The sequence below is a fragment of the Vulpes vulpes genome, chromosome 14 (genome assembly GCF_048418805.1).
Source record: "Vulpes vulpes isolate BD-2025 chromosome 14, VulVul3, whole genome shotgun sequence".
NCBI classification, from domain to species: domain Eukaryota; kingdom Metazoa; phylum Chordata; class Mammalia; order Carnivora; family Canidae; genus Vulpes; species Vulpes vulpes.
The window spans coordinates 23,583,752-23,597,752 of NC_132793.1; the positions used below are offsets into that span (position 1 = coordinate 23,583,752).

At 38.6% G+C, this 14,001-nt stretch overlaps 1 protein-coding gene across 2 annotated transcripts in view; it reads left to right on the forward strand.

Moving 5' to 3' along the window:
• The window catches only part of TRPC4AP (transient receptor potential cation channel subfamily C member 4 associated protein), a 72,565-nt gene that overhangs the window by 15,336 nt on the left and 43,228 nt on the right, over nt 1-14,001 (forward strand). For both annotated transcript variants that reach the window (XM_026009838.2, XM_026009839.2), the window contains exons 2-5: nt 513-641; nt 3,916-4,032; nt 10,447-10,504; nt 12,735-12,790. In XM_026009838.2, coding sequence (XP_025865623.1) covers nt 513-641; nt 3,916-4,032; nt 10,447-10,504; nt 12,735-12,790 — 360 coding nt within the window. The remainder of the gene's footprint in view (nt 1-512; nt 642-3,915; nt 4,033-10,446; nt 10,505-12,734; nt 12,791-14,001) is intronic.

Here is a 14,001-nt window from a genome sequence, read left to right on the forward strand (position 1 = left end):
CTGCTTGAGATTTTTTCCCCTTCCCTCCCCTTCTGCTCCTAGTGTGCATACGTGTATGCATGCACTCTCTCTCTCAAATAAAATTTTTTAAAAAAGAAAAAAGATGGGAGGGGGAGAGGAGAAGACCCAACAAGGAAAATTTCTGGTTATGTGGCTTACACTTTGAAGAAGGAGCTTTCCAGGTAAAGACAGGGAGAGGACATTTTAGGCAAGGGAGAACACATGCAGAGAGACATAGAGAATAGGTGCATTTGGAGCCTGGAGTGTGCATGGGAAAGAGATGAAACAAGAGGAGAGTAGGTGATAGAATATAAAGGCTGCTGTGTCACCAGGCAAGGAGTTGGGCTTTTAGCTTATAGGCTGTTGAGCTTTTGAAAGTTTCTAGAAAGAGACCTTTGAATTTTTTGTCCTGGGTGTGTTTAGGAGGCAGCTGCTTTCCTTTGCCATGCATGCTAGTAGTTCTTTTGTCACCGGTAAAATGTTCCTTTTTCTTTTTTTCTTTTGACTCACAGTTCACGGAGACATTTTTGGCAGAGAGGGACAAACAATCCAAATGGAGTGGAATTCCTCAGCTGCTTCTGAAGCTGTATGCAGCAAGCCACCTTCACAGTGACTTCATTGAGTGCCAAAACATCCTCAAGGTAATTCTTAGGGGCCTTGGAAGGGCTGCATTCAAAGCCTCCAGGTGACACAGATATCTTATTTTTTTCCTTTAGTCTACTTTGTAAAATAGTCTGTTTTTAATGTGTAAGCTATAGAAAATTTGGGAAGTTCAGGAAAAGTACAAAGAAGAAAACAAAAGTCCACTATAATCCTGCCACTCAGAGATAATCACCATTAAGTTCTCTGTGTATATCCTTCTGGACTTTATTACACTTATTTTGTGGCAGTGCTTGCTAAATTTGGGAGGCCAACACTAGGTGCTGGGATTGGGATGACATTCTTTTTTGAGCAGGATTTTAAAAACCCCATATTGCTAAAGGTTTAAGGAAGTGGCCTTGTGGTTGTTGATTGATTATGAACAGGATAAGAAGATAAAGGAACTGGGATTGATAGTTGCGAGAGAAATGGAAGAGTGCAGAGAGACATGCCAAGGCACTTGGTCTCAAAATTTGAGTGTGGGCAAATTGAACACCAATAAAAAATAAATTTATTATTAAAAAAAAATTTGAGTGTGTATCACCTGGAAGGCTTGATAAAACGGAGTGCTGGGCCCCATGCCCCGACCTGGGGTATCTGGTTCAGTAGGTCTAGAGTTACTGTATCCAGACTTTAGCTTTGGGGGGGTGAGTCCAAATTTGAATTAGATCACCAGTTCTAGCTACAGTTAAAACCCATACAAATTATAATTGATTATAATGAAACTTCATAGAATGTTCATCAGAGGTAAAGTTTTGATTATTATACCATGTAAGTCATTCTAAAATATAGTAGGCAGCAAATAAGCTTTACCTTTAAGAAGAGATGTTTTGTCTGTACAACTTTTCTATAAATTGAAAATCATTTCCTTTTTTTTGAAAATCATTTACAAATAAAAGTTTAATTAAAAAAAGATGTTTTGTATTCTTATAAGTCTGAATGGGATAGAAATAATTATAGTCTTTTACATTTCTTTGAAAACACTTTGCAAGGAATTATAAATTATTACACTTGATTCCTGCAAAATTTCTGAAATATGGGGTAGAAGAGAAATGAACATTTGTGAGTGCTTGCAGTGTGGTCACTATTCCTTTATTCATCCAGCACTTACTTATTTGAAGTCCGTGGACTAGGCATATTTAATTCTTGATATTTAAGTCTCTATGACATGCATTATATATTTGTTTTAGTCCAGAATACTTTTGATTGCAAGTGACAGTAACCCACTCAGACTAGCAAAAACGATCCTTTATTGTTCACATAACTGGAAAGCATAGGTGTGAATTCAGGGGCTCAACAGGATTAAGCTGTTCATTTCTTATTTTGACATCATGTGTGGCCTCATGTTCCTCCACATGATTATAGTTCTAGGGTGACGTTTCTACAACTTGGGTCAGCCACCAAAGGTGAGGGGGACGAGAGACTATTGACTAGGCCTGATCACCTGCTCCTGGGGCTAGCACTGAGGTGCTTGGTGGCAGCCCTCACACAACTCTGTGGAAAGTGGGGAGAGGCCTCTTCTCCCAAGGAAATGGGACTTTTACTTGGAGAAAAAGAGAGAGTGGGCAGGCAAATTCAGAAGTCTTCTACAGTTCCCTTTTCCAGTTGAAAGAACAGTTTCAGTAATAACTCACTCAAAGCCTGTGGCTGTTACATGATGAGCCCAGATTTGTCTTACTCCTAAGACCAGCCTCCACTGTACCATGTTGCTAGCAGGAATTAAATCCCAGTTTTTTTTTTTTTTAAGATTATTTATTTATTTGAGATAACACGTGTACAAGCAGGGGGGAAGGCAGAGGGAAAGGGAAAAGCAGACTCCTTGCCAAGCAGGGAGTGCAACGCAGGGCTCAATCCCAGGACCCTGAGATCATGACCTGAGCTGAAGGCCGACACTTAACTGACTGGGCCACCCAGACGCCCTACATCCTAGTTTTATAGTTGAGAAAAATGAGACCCAGAGGAAGTGGTTCAATCTTTAGTAAGTAGTTCAGTCACTAATTACGTGAGCCTGGGCAACTTTGTGATTTTACTTGTCACCTATAAAATAGGTAAAACTATACTCACATCATTGAATTACTTTAAGGATTAGATGGGCTAATGTATAAAAGCCCAGTGCCCAACATATAACAGGTTGTCTGCAAGAGTTCTGCTTTTTTTTTTTTTTAATTTTATTTATTTATTCATGAAAGACACACAGAGAGAGAAAGAGGCAGAGACACAGGCAGAAGGAGAAGCAGGCTCCACTCAGGGAGCCCGACGTGGGACTTGATCCCAGGTCCGTCCCCAGGATCACACCCTAGGCTGAAGGCGGCGCTAAACCGCTGAGCTACCCGGGCTGCCCTAGTTCTGCTTTTCTTGATGTGTGGTACCTAGACCAGCAGTATCAGGATCACTTGGGAGTTGTTATAAATGCCCCACTCCAGACCTATTAAATCAGAAATGCTGCAGGGGGTACTTAGCAGTTTGGGTTTTAACAAGTCCCTCAAGTGATTCTGATGTTCACCACTGTGTGAGATCCGCTGCTCTAGCCATTGTGTTCCATCTTCCCTCAAGGTCCCTGAAGAGAGAGCATGATGACTAGTGTCCTGGATTCTTCCCACACTCTAGCTCCTATTTCACTCCATATAATTATTTTTTTCTTCAAACTCAAGCTTTTTTCTTTTCTTTTTCTTTTTCTTTTTTTTTCTTTTTTCTTTTCTCTCTTTCTCTCTTTCTGATTATTTATTCATGAGAGACACAGACTGAGAGAGAGAGGGAGAGAGACAGGCAGAGGCAGAAGCAAGCTCCTTGCGGGGAGCCTGATGCAGGACCGGATCCTGGATCCCAGGATCACCACCTGAGCCGAAGGCAGGGGCCCAACCGCTGAACCACCCAGGCGTCCCTGGAGCCAGATTTCTTAGATTTAAATCCTAACTCTGTCACTTACCAGCTGTGACCTTGACAGCTTTTTATTTCAGTTTGCTTATCTGTAAAATTAGGATGATAAATTACTGTTATCTCATAGGTTTGTGAGGATTAAAAGAGATCATACATGAAGTACTTAGAACCATACCTGGTACATAATAAGTATTAAATTATTGTTACTATTAAAATTAAAATTTTGACCATCATAGTAGCTTTTTTGTAAGATTATTTTTTTCTACAGTGGTTCATTGGGGGCTGTCTTTGGGCTCGTGGGCATTCAGGTTGTGACTAAAATGCAAACCAACGTTTTGGTGTGTGGTTCCTCTTGAATACTAAAACTGAAAGTCTCTTTGTATACTTTTTTTGAACTAGGAAATTTCTCCTCTTCTCTCCATGGAGGCTATGGCATTTGTTACTGAAGAGAGGAAACTTACCCAAGAAACCACTTATCCAAATACTTATATTTTTGACCTGTTTGGAGGTGTTGATGTAAGTAGTTCATTATTACTACTGTTTAATGACTTGAGTATTTAACTCTTGAAATTAGAGAAAGGAGACATTGCAGAATTTATAGCAAACACTTCAGAATTTTAATCTTTAGATGCTCAGGGACACTCACTTGTGTTGAAGCACCATAGCTTTTACATTAGAAGAATGATTTATTTGAGTTGATAATATATCCACCTTTTTTCTTTTTTTAAGGCACAAAGTAAAAAGTGTGTCTCCTACTTCTCCCACCCCTTCTTCAGAGGCAGCTACGATTTCAAGTTTTTCTGTGTCCCTCCAGAGATGTTCTGTTTTAGCGTGCGTGCGTGTGTGTGTATGTGTGTGTGTGTAAATAACCCCCACTGTCCTTACCTTATATTTTTCTACCCACATAAAGGTGTCGTTCCCTATATACAGATATACTACTCTGTACCTTGCTCTTTCTGTGTAGTTCTCTAGCTTGGGGATAGATTCAGTATTTATAAATCTGCCTCATTATTTTAAATAGCTGTATAGTATTCTCTGGCATAATTATACTGTAGTCTATTTACCCAGGCCCCAATTGATGGGCATTTAGAGTTTTCTCACACCTTTCCTTTTACAACGAGGTTGCAGTAAATGTTTTTGTGCATGGGACCTATGGGATCAAAATATATGTGTGCTTTATTGTTTATAAACTCGTTGATTATATACCTGGGAAGTTTTATTGGCTTATATCTCCAGTAACAAAGTGTAATAGTGTCTGTTAATCCACATCATCACCAACACCATGTATATATGTGTGTTTTTATGGACTGTATTATCTAAGTCTTGCTTACCAGAAGGGTACACCAGTAATTATCTCCAAATAAATTCATCTTTGTCACTACCACTCAAATCATGAAATGGAACATTACCAGCCCCCAGCAGCTTTCTTTACCAAATAGTACATTTTAAGTAAATTTTAAATATTAATTAAGTAGATATGAGGAAAAAGTGTATTTCTAGAGTTTCTTAAGCTTTATTGAGATATGATTCACATACTGTACAATCCACCCAGTTAAAGTTTACAATCCAGTGGTTTTTGGTGTATTCATAGATACACACAAGCATTACCACAATCAATTTTAGGATATTTTTATCACCCCAGGAAAAACTGTATGTTTTACCTATCACTCCCCTACACATCTCTATCATAGGCAGCTTTTATATTCTACTTCCATCTCTATAGATATCTCTATTCTGGACGTTTCATCTGAATGGAATCATGTAATATGTGGTCTTCTGTTACTGACTCCTTTTACTTAGCTTACTGTTTTCAAGTTCATCTATGTTGTAGCATGTATCAGTGTTTTGTTCCTTTTATGGCTGAAGAATATTCCATTGTATGGATATACCACATTTTGTATATCTGTTTATCAGGTGATGGACTTTTGGACTTTTGTGCTTCTGTCCTTTAGCTGTTAAGAATAATGTTGCTCTTGGAATGCCTGCGTGGTTCAGTGGTTGAGCATCTGCCTTCAGCTCAGGACATGATCCTAGGATCCTGGGATTGAGTCCTGCATCAGGCTCCTGGCAGGGAGCCTGCTTCTCCCTCTGCCTATATCTCTGTCTCTCTTTCTGTGTCTCTCATGAATAAATAAAATAAAATCTTTAAAAAAAAATAATGCTTTTCTTAACATTTGCATCCTACTTCTGTGTGGACACATGTTTTTATTAATTTGGGGTGTATACCTGGAAGTGGGTTTGCGGGGGCACATGGTAACTCTTAAGTTTAATCTTTTTGAGGACCTTTTAGACTGTTTTCCAAAACAGCTGCACCATTTTACATGCCCACTTATGGTGTATGAGGGTTCTAACTTTTCCATATCCTTGTCAACATCTGTTATTATCTGTTTTTTATTATAGCCATCCTGATGGGTGTGAAGTGGTATCTCACTGTTCTTTTTTTTTTTTTTTTTTTTTTTTAAGATTATTTATTCATGAGAGACACACAGAGAGGCAGAGATATAGACAGAGGGAGAAGCATGCTCCCTGCAGGGAGCCTGAGGCAGGGCTCGATCCCAGGACCCCGGGATTACACCCTGAGCCGAAGGCAGGCGCTCAGCCACTGAGCCACTCAGGCGTCCCTCTCACTGTTCTTTTGATATGGATTGTCTTGATGGTTAATGCTGTCGAGCATCTTTTTATGTGCTTATAAGTCATCTGTATGTCTTCCTTGGAAAATATCTATCTCATTTTCCCATTTTCCTTTAAAAAGATTTGTTTATTTTAGAGAGTGCTTGTACCATGTACCATGTGGTAGGCGGGGAGGGGCAGAGGGAGAGACTTAAAGCAGACCCCTGCTGAGCGCGGGGCCTGACACAGAGCTTGATTTCACAACTCTGAGATCATGCATGACCTGAGCCAAAAATCAAGAGTCAGCCATTAAACCCACTTAACTGAATGAGCCACTCAGGTGACTCTCCTTTTCCCATTTTTTAGTTGGATTGTCTTATTCATTCTAAGAGTACTTTATATAGTTTGTTCATAGTTTTTAAAATTTGCATTCTTCTGTGAGTGGGATTGAATATCTTTTCATGTGTTTATAACTTGTTCTTTTTATGCCAGTTATCTCTTAGTAGCTTTTATATCCTTTTCTGTTTCATTATTGGGTCTTTCTTTTACTGATTTTCTTAGTTGTTTGGGCTGCCATAACAGGCTGTCATAGACTGGGTAACTTATAAGCAATAAAAATCTATTTCTTATAGTTCTGGAGGCTGGGAATCCATGATCATGACACTGGCAGATTTGGTGTCTAGTGAAGGCCTTCTTCCAGGTTGCAGATTGCCAGCCTCTCCCTGTGTCCTCAGTGTAGTGGGAGGGGCTAGGAATCTCTCAGCCTCTTTTAGAAGGACATAATCCATTTATATGGGCACTGCCCTCCTAACCTAATCAGCTCCCAAAGACCCCCCACCTCCTAACGATATCACATTTGGCATTAGAATTTAACATGAATTTTGGGAGGACACAAACACTTAGATGGTAGCACTTTGTAATTACTCATTCTTAAAGGTCCTTTGTTATATGTGTTGTATTTTTCTCCCCAAATTTGAGAAATGAAATTAACCTATGGTTATGAATTTAACTTATGGTACTTCTAAATGTAGAGGGATTTACTTTTTAAGTTATCAGATTGCTTGGTCTTTCCTTTTATGGCTTCAAAGCTTTTCTTGCTTTTCCCTCTGTTGGATTATAAACTGTGTCTGTATTTCTTTGTAATATATTTAAAGTTTTAATCACATACGTTTAAATTTTTGCACCATGTAATGAATGAGGGCCTGGGATCCTACATTTTCCCCCCAGATATCTGTCCTTACTCCTTGGGTGTTAATGGTTATTTTGTATCTTGATCTGGGTGGTGACTGTACAGGAATGATCACTTGTAAAACCTGGAGTTGTGCTTATTGTTTATACTCTGCGGTGTCATGTTTTATTGCAATTTAAAAACCATTTCCTGGGCAGCCCCGGTGGTGCGCAGCAGTTTAGCGCCGCCTGCAGCCCAGGGCGTGATCCTGGAGACCCTGGATCGAGTCCCATGTCGGGCTCTTTGCATGGAGCCTGCTTCTCCCTCTGCCTGTGTCTCTGCCTCTCTCTCTGTGTCTCTATGAATAAATAAATAAAATTTTAATAAATAAATAAAAACCATTTCCTTAAGATGCCATTTGTTGTGAAAGTAAAGATTGTTACACATTTGCACCCAGAGCATCAGCCTTAGCCTTTAGTCCCTAATTGTTGCTCAGCATTGCCTCTCCTCAACAGCTCTAGTGGTCCTGTAGTGCATACTTAATGGCCAACTTGAGGGACCCTTCACCTCTGAATGGCTCATCAGGGAAGTTATTTAATAGAAACCAGTATATTTATGGGAGGAAAAAAGAATAATGTGGGTCTCAGGCCTGATGTCTATAGGCAGTGAAAATGTGGCTTTCTGTTGCAGATGACTGTCATGGACATCTTTGCATCAAAGCTTCTGATTTTGTGAAGTTTTGGTCTGCTTTGGAGAAGATTAGCTTCTCTAGGAACTTCAGTCTGTTCATAACTAGGAGCTTTTGCTTCGGTCTTTTTGCCCTTCACTTACCTTAATTTGGGTGCATTTGTTCTTGTTGAACTCCCTTGTCATCTTGCTCCTGAAAGTATTTTTGAGACAGGGCTCTTTATTTCTTCCTCCATCAGTCACTAGCAAGGCCCCAAAGTAACCTTCTCTTCAGTATGCTGCCCAAAGCTCAGCTGAATTGGAATAATTGGGCGTGCTGCTGGTTAGGCCACTCCTTTGTCAACCCTGACCTGACAATGAAAAGTGTATCTGAGAGTTTATAAAGTCAGATGCGTTATAGGGTCAAGTAGGTAACTTAATGGAGCGAGGGAGGCCCAAGTAAGATGATCAGATCAAATGCCTGCGGGGACTGTGGAGAAGTGGAGAGTGTGGCTCTGTTTATGGAGAAATGACTCTTTCATGACTATGGATTGCTGTTGCCCTGGGGGATGTGGGAAATCTAGATTCTTGAGTAAAATCTCCCAGCTTTTCAGTAGGTGTAGACCAAATGAAATGTCTGGGCCAGGTGTAATCCATAGCTTGGAGTTCAAGGACTTTTAATGTATTCCTTGACATAGTTCATCTTGAAGTGAATTTATATTCTATACAGTTGAGCATCTTACACCTTTTGATGATTGTGAGAAGTGGGGCATCTCTTGAAAACTGTGTAGTATGCCTTAAACCTTAAAGATTATTACCCATTTTGCCTCGTTTACCTTTCTATAAATCTCTCGTAAAGACGTAAGTCAAAATGAGATGAAACTTTGTATACGAAGATGCTTAGTGTGGCTTCATATATGTAGTAGTTAAAAGTGTCCCATCAGAAGGAAGATAATTTTCTCTATAAGGTCGGTGGTGATATAGTTGATTTTCTCTTTTCTTTTCTTTTTTTTTTTTTTAAGATTTTATTTATTTATTCATGAGAGACACACACACAGAAAGGGGGGGGGGGGGCAGAGGGAGAAGCAGGCTCCATGCAGGGAGCCCAACACGGGATTCGATCCCAGGTCTCCAGGATCATGCCTGGGCCAAAGGTGGCCCTAAACCGCTGAGCCACCTGGACTGCCCCTATTTTCTATTCTTTACTAAATTAGTTTTTACTCAAATCCTTATTTTTTCTTCTTCTGCTTGCTTTGGGTTTGTACATTTTTTTCCAGTGTCTTGATGTGGATGATTAGGTTATTGGTTTGAGATAATTCTTGTTTTTTATTTTTTTAAAAAATAGGTACTTACAACTATAAATTTCCCTCTAAACACTGCCTTAGCTCTAAGTTCTACTGTATTCATCTCTCTCAAACTATTCTCCAATTTCTTTGTGATTTCTCCTTTGACTCATTAATTAGGATCTTTTTAAATTTTCCACATTGGTAAATTTCCCAAGTTTCTTTCTGTTATTTTTAATTTGATTTCATTGCGGTCAGAGAATATGCTTTGGTAATTTCAGTCCTTTTAACTTATTGAGGCTTGTTTTTTTATCTAATATAGGATTTATTCTGGAGAATGTTCCACGTGTGCTTGAGTTGAATATGTATTCTGTTACGAGGCAAAATGTCCTACAGATGTCTGTTAGAGTTTGTTGGTTTATAATGTTCAAGTCTTCCTATTTCTTTGGTGATGTGTAATTGTCCATTATTGTAGGTGGGATATTAAAGTGTTCTGTTATTTTTAAATTGTCTGTTTACTTTAGTTCTGTCAGCTTTGCTTCATGTATTTTGAGGCTCTCTTGTTAGATGTGTATATTTATCATTGTTCCTACTGGATTGATCTTCGTAATAAATTATCCTTGTCTCAACAGAATGGGTTTTTAAGTGTATGCTTATTTTAAGAGTTTAAGCAGCAAAAACTATGTGTTGTGTTAAAAGTATATAAAATGAAAAATGAATGCATATCAGCCCCATCCCCCATAGAAATTCGTATTAACAGTTTATGGTATATTTTTTGAAATTCTGTTTTATTAACCTGTGTCTGTAAAAGAACACAAATGTTCTTTAAGCAAAAGAGGGATCATAGTGATAATGTTCTATAGTTTTTAAAACTTAAAGCCACATTGGATCCCAGAAATTACCTAGTTTAACATGCTTATTTTTTAAAATGAGAAAGCTGAGGCCATGGAGGGACATTGACTTTCTCAAGATGACATGAGGACTAGGTGGCTGAGCTGTGACTGGTTTCCTGACCCTTGGTATAGTGCTCATTCCCATGAGCCTCACTGCCTTCTGGCCATGTTGGGAACAAGAGGGTCTTTTAGCATTGTGACAGATACTTGGGCTATCGGTCATCATGGCAAAGGTTGTTTTATAAGTTGTGCTTGGACTTAATTTTGCAGATTTTTACTGAAAATTTTTTTTTCTTTTTCAAATATGTAGCTCCTTGTAGAAATTCTTATGAGGCCTACAATCTCTATCCGGGGACAGAAACTGAAAAGTAAGTATACTTGTGAGCCACTGGTCCTCACTTCCCAGCTTGCAGATGTGATGTGGTTCCGGGGGCTTCTTTCCCCTCCTAGCTCTACAGTGGTGGTCTGCTTTTTGTTCAGTGGCAGTATGTGCTCTCCACCCCCAACTAAGCAGCTCACTTTCTTCATTTTGTACTAGGTAGTGATATAGATCTGGGACTTTAAATGAAAAAGTGTGAAAGCCACTGGGCTAAAAGAATTGCATGTTTGTAGTTCCTAATAGTCTGTGGGCCCAGCTTTTGTGTTTTCTCTGGAAATTCTTATTTTTCCTATTTAGTTAATTGAGAGAGTAAAGAATAATCTGGTAAGATCATTTGTTTTATTTTCAAAAGTATATATATATATTTTTTGTTGTGGTAAAGGTGATATGTGCTCTTGGTAAAAAGTTTAGTCATTACCAAAAATGGTAGAGATTAGAAAGTCAAAGTGTTTTGGTAGCATGTTATTTCTTAAGCTGGGTGACGGTTCTATGGGCATTATTCTTTCATTCCTTTTTATAATTTATACTTGTTACAGTTATTATTTTTAGGTATTCAGTATTTAAAGAAGAAAAAAAAGTAAGAGCACTCTGGCACAAGCCAGAGATCACAAAAATGCATACATACAGGCCAGAGATCACTTTTAACATTTGATGAATACCCTTCTACAAACATCACATACATATTTTTTTAATTGAAGTATTTTTATGTAAATACAAGGAGTTAGCATGAAGGTAGGTATCCTGGGTATCTGCAGGTAAGGTAGGTATCTTGGATGACCTATTCAAAGAAGTTCACTTAATCCAACTCAATGAAGCCTATGGCCTTCGAGTACTGACAGAAACACTGGTGGCCCATACTGAGGCTGTTTCCCAATCAGACTGTCGGTTTGAGCAGATGCAGCAAGAAAGAGAACCCTGGCCAGACTTCCTATGATAGGTCCAGGAGAGCTGCTGGGGACCTACCTTGGTCCCTCGGGTATAACGAGGCAAAAGGAAAAATACATATTTTTGTTTAATTTAAAAAATTCCTGCCTTAACTCAAAACATATTATGTAAGACCTCGTTTGTATGTGCAGCACTGGTTAAGAAGATTCATATTTGTCTTTGATGTCTCAGCTTTGTACTCTATCTAAATTGGTTCTTCATGTTCCCTGTCTACCCTGATAGCAAGTAGCATCTTGTAAATACTTGTTGGTGTACTTACTCTCTCTGTCTCCTATTATGTTTAGAGACTTTTTTTTCTTTTGCTAACCACTGTGTATTCTTCATTTGCTCTAGAGTAGGTGCTGAATAAATATTTGATGAATGAGTAAATTGCAGTTACCTTTGAAAATGAAAGGTCTAGAAATGCAGAGATACACTGATCTGGTATTCCAACCTGCTCTGAAGTCAAGAGATAAACCAAAAAGCCCCCACAGGTTGAAAGGTAGTGATAAGGGATATGGACATCTGCATTGGCTCCAGATTATGTCAGATAACCCTTCTGGTCAAGCTGGCTTGGCAGGGCTGCCCATTGACCTCTCAGAGGGAGACCTAACATTTTAGAGTTTGTGGTAGTGTTGGAATGAATGGAAACAACTTTTAAAAGTAAAACTAATGCCGAGCAAAAACACTCTTTTGATGATTCATACTCAGTTTTATTCTCTTCAGGCTTAGGGGTCATAAAAATTACTTCCTTTTTGTTGTATTCCCCTGTTCCTGCTCACAGAAAAGTAGCTAGTTCTTTGTTGGAGTTAGTAGATCAGGCATTAAAAGCCATTTCCCCAACAGAAATAACAAAAAAGAAAACAAAAAGACACTTGTGAGTCTTTAGTAAAGGTGATACCCTTGTTTGCTGCTAATAGAACCACCACTGGAAATTTATAACGTGCAATCAGGAAGTTTATATTTTGGATTCTAACATTTCTGCTTTTGGAAATGTATCATGGCTATTAAAAGATGACACCACAGTAGGTTCAAAGTATGAAGACTATGGAGCTTAAGAAGAAAATGGCTACTGCATCAAACCCAAAGTCAGTATACAAATTGGTTTGTAGGTTGTGATAGGCATCCTGAAAATCTTTGGTAAACAAGATTTAGTACACCTCTTTGAAAGAGGTATACTAAAAAGGAAGATAATCATCTTGGAGGAGATTGTGAGGAACAGTTCTTAGGTTCAAAAATTTAATTACCATCTTTTCAGTGAGAAAAATAACCAATTATTCCCCTTTCACTTTCAGTAAGTGATGAAATGTCCAAGGATTGTTTGAGCATCCTGTATAATACGTGTGTCTGTGTAAGTACGCCTATTCTTGGGGCCTCCTTTTTTGTCCCCACCACATTTGCAGTGCTTGAGAGGGGAAAGTTCAAGGGGGGGCGGGTGGACATGAGAGCTATCCTCAGACATGCAAGAATTGGACTTACTTACGTGGGCCTAAGAACCAGGACCAACAGGTAGAAATTGTAGGGAGGCAGAATTTCGTAGAAATTGTTAAGAGTTAGGGCTGCTTCAGCAGGTAGTGATCTCCTTTAGCCCTGGAGGTGTCCAAGCAGAGACTGAACAATCCTTTACCAAGTCAATACATACACTGGAAGAGTATGTGTAACCTTTAAGGTTCCTTTTAATTCCATTATTTATTTCCATTCCTTCATTTTCCTTGTTACAAAACAAAACCAGAACTAGAAGCCCCACCAGTGTATTAAGCAGGAGACTGCTTGTTTGACCCCTGAGAAGGAAAGAATGGTGAATGAAAGAAGCAATTTGGTAGAAAGGAAAAAGCCTAGCACTTAGTGCTAGAACTGGGTTTGGAGTTCTGGCTCCTGTCTCAGTACTTGTTAATTCACCTCTCTGAGCTTTAGTTTCTTATCTGTAGAATGCAGTTAGTAATCTTATTAACATTGTAGGCTTGTTGTGAGGACTAAGTGGGACGATAGATGTGACAGCACTTTGTAAAGCAATATACAGGTGCTAGTTTTTGTAAGACACAGTACCTGTCTTTTAGGAACTTATGTGGTAACGTGTAAGCAGTGAATCATAATACACGCCAGAATGAAACAAGTGATCCTATAGAAGTGAAACCTGTATGTTATAAAAATACAGTGGAACATTTAATTCCATGTCCTTTCTTGCATCATTCAGAAAGAGATTTCAGGCGTTCTTGTAGTAATATGTAAAATCTACCAATATCATAAATCATAAATTTAGAAGTAGAAGAAAGAAAAGTGTAGAACAAGGTGAGGGTATAACATGTATGCAGGAATTGGGCTGACCATAAAATCATCTGTAGTATGAATGGGGCACAAATTTGGGTTTAAACTTATTGGCCAACACAAATAGGGAAATAAGTTTCAACACTTAACGCAATTCAACATCTTTTAACAGCACCGCACAACAGAAATACAGCATGAGCCTACTTAGATTAGTTTAAATTTTCTTATAGCCACATTTTTTTTAGAAAGAAAAGAAGTAGGAAGAAATGTTAATTTTAATAATATATTTTATTTAGT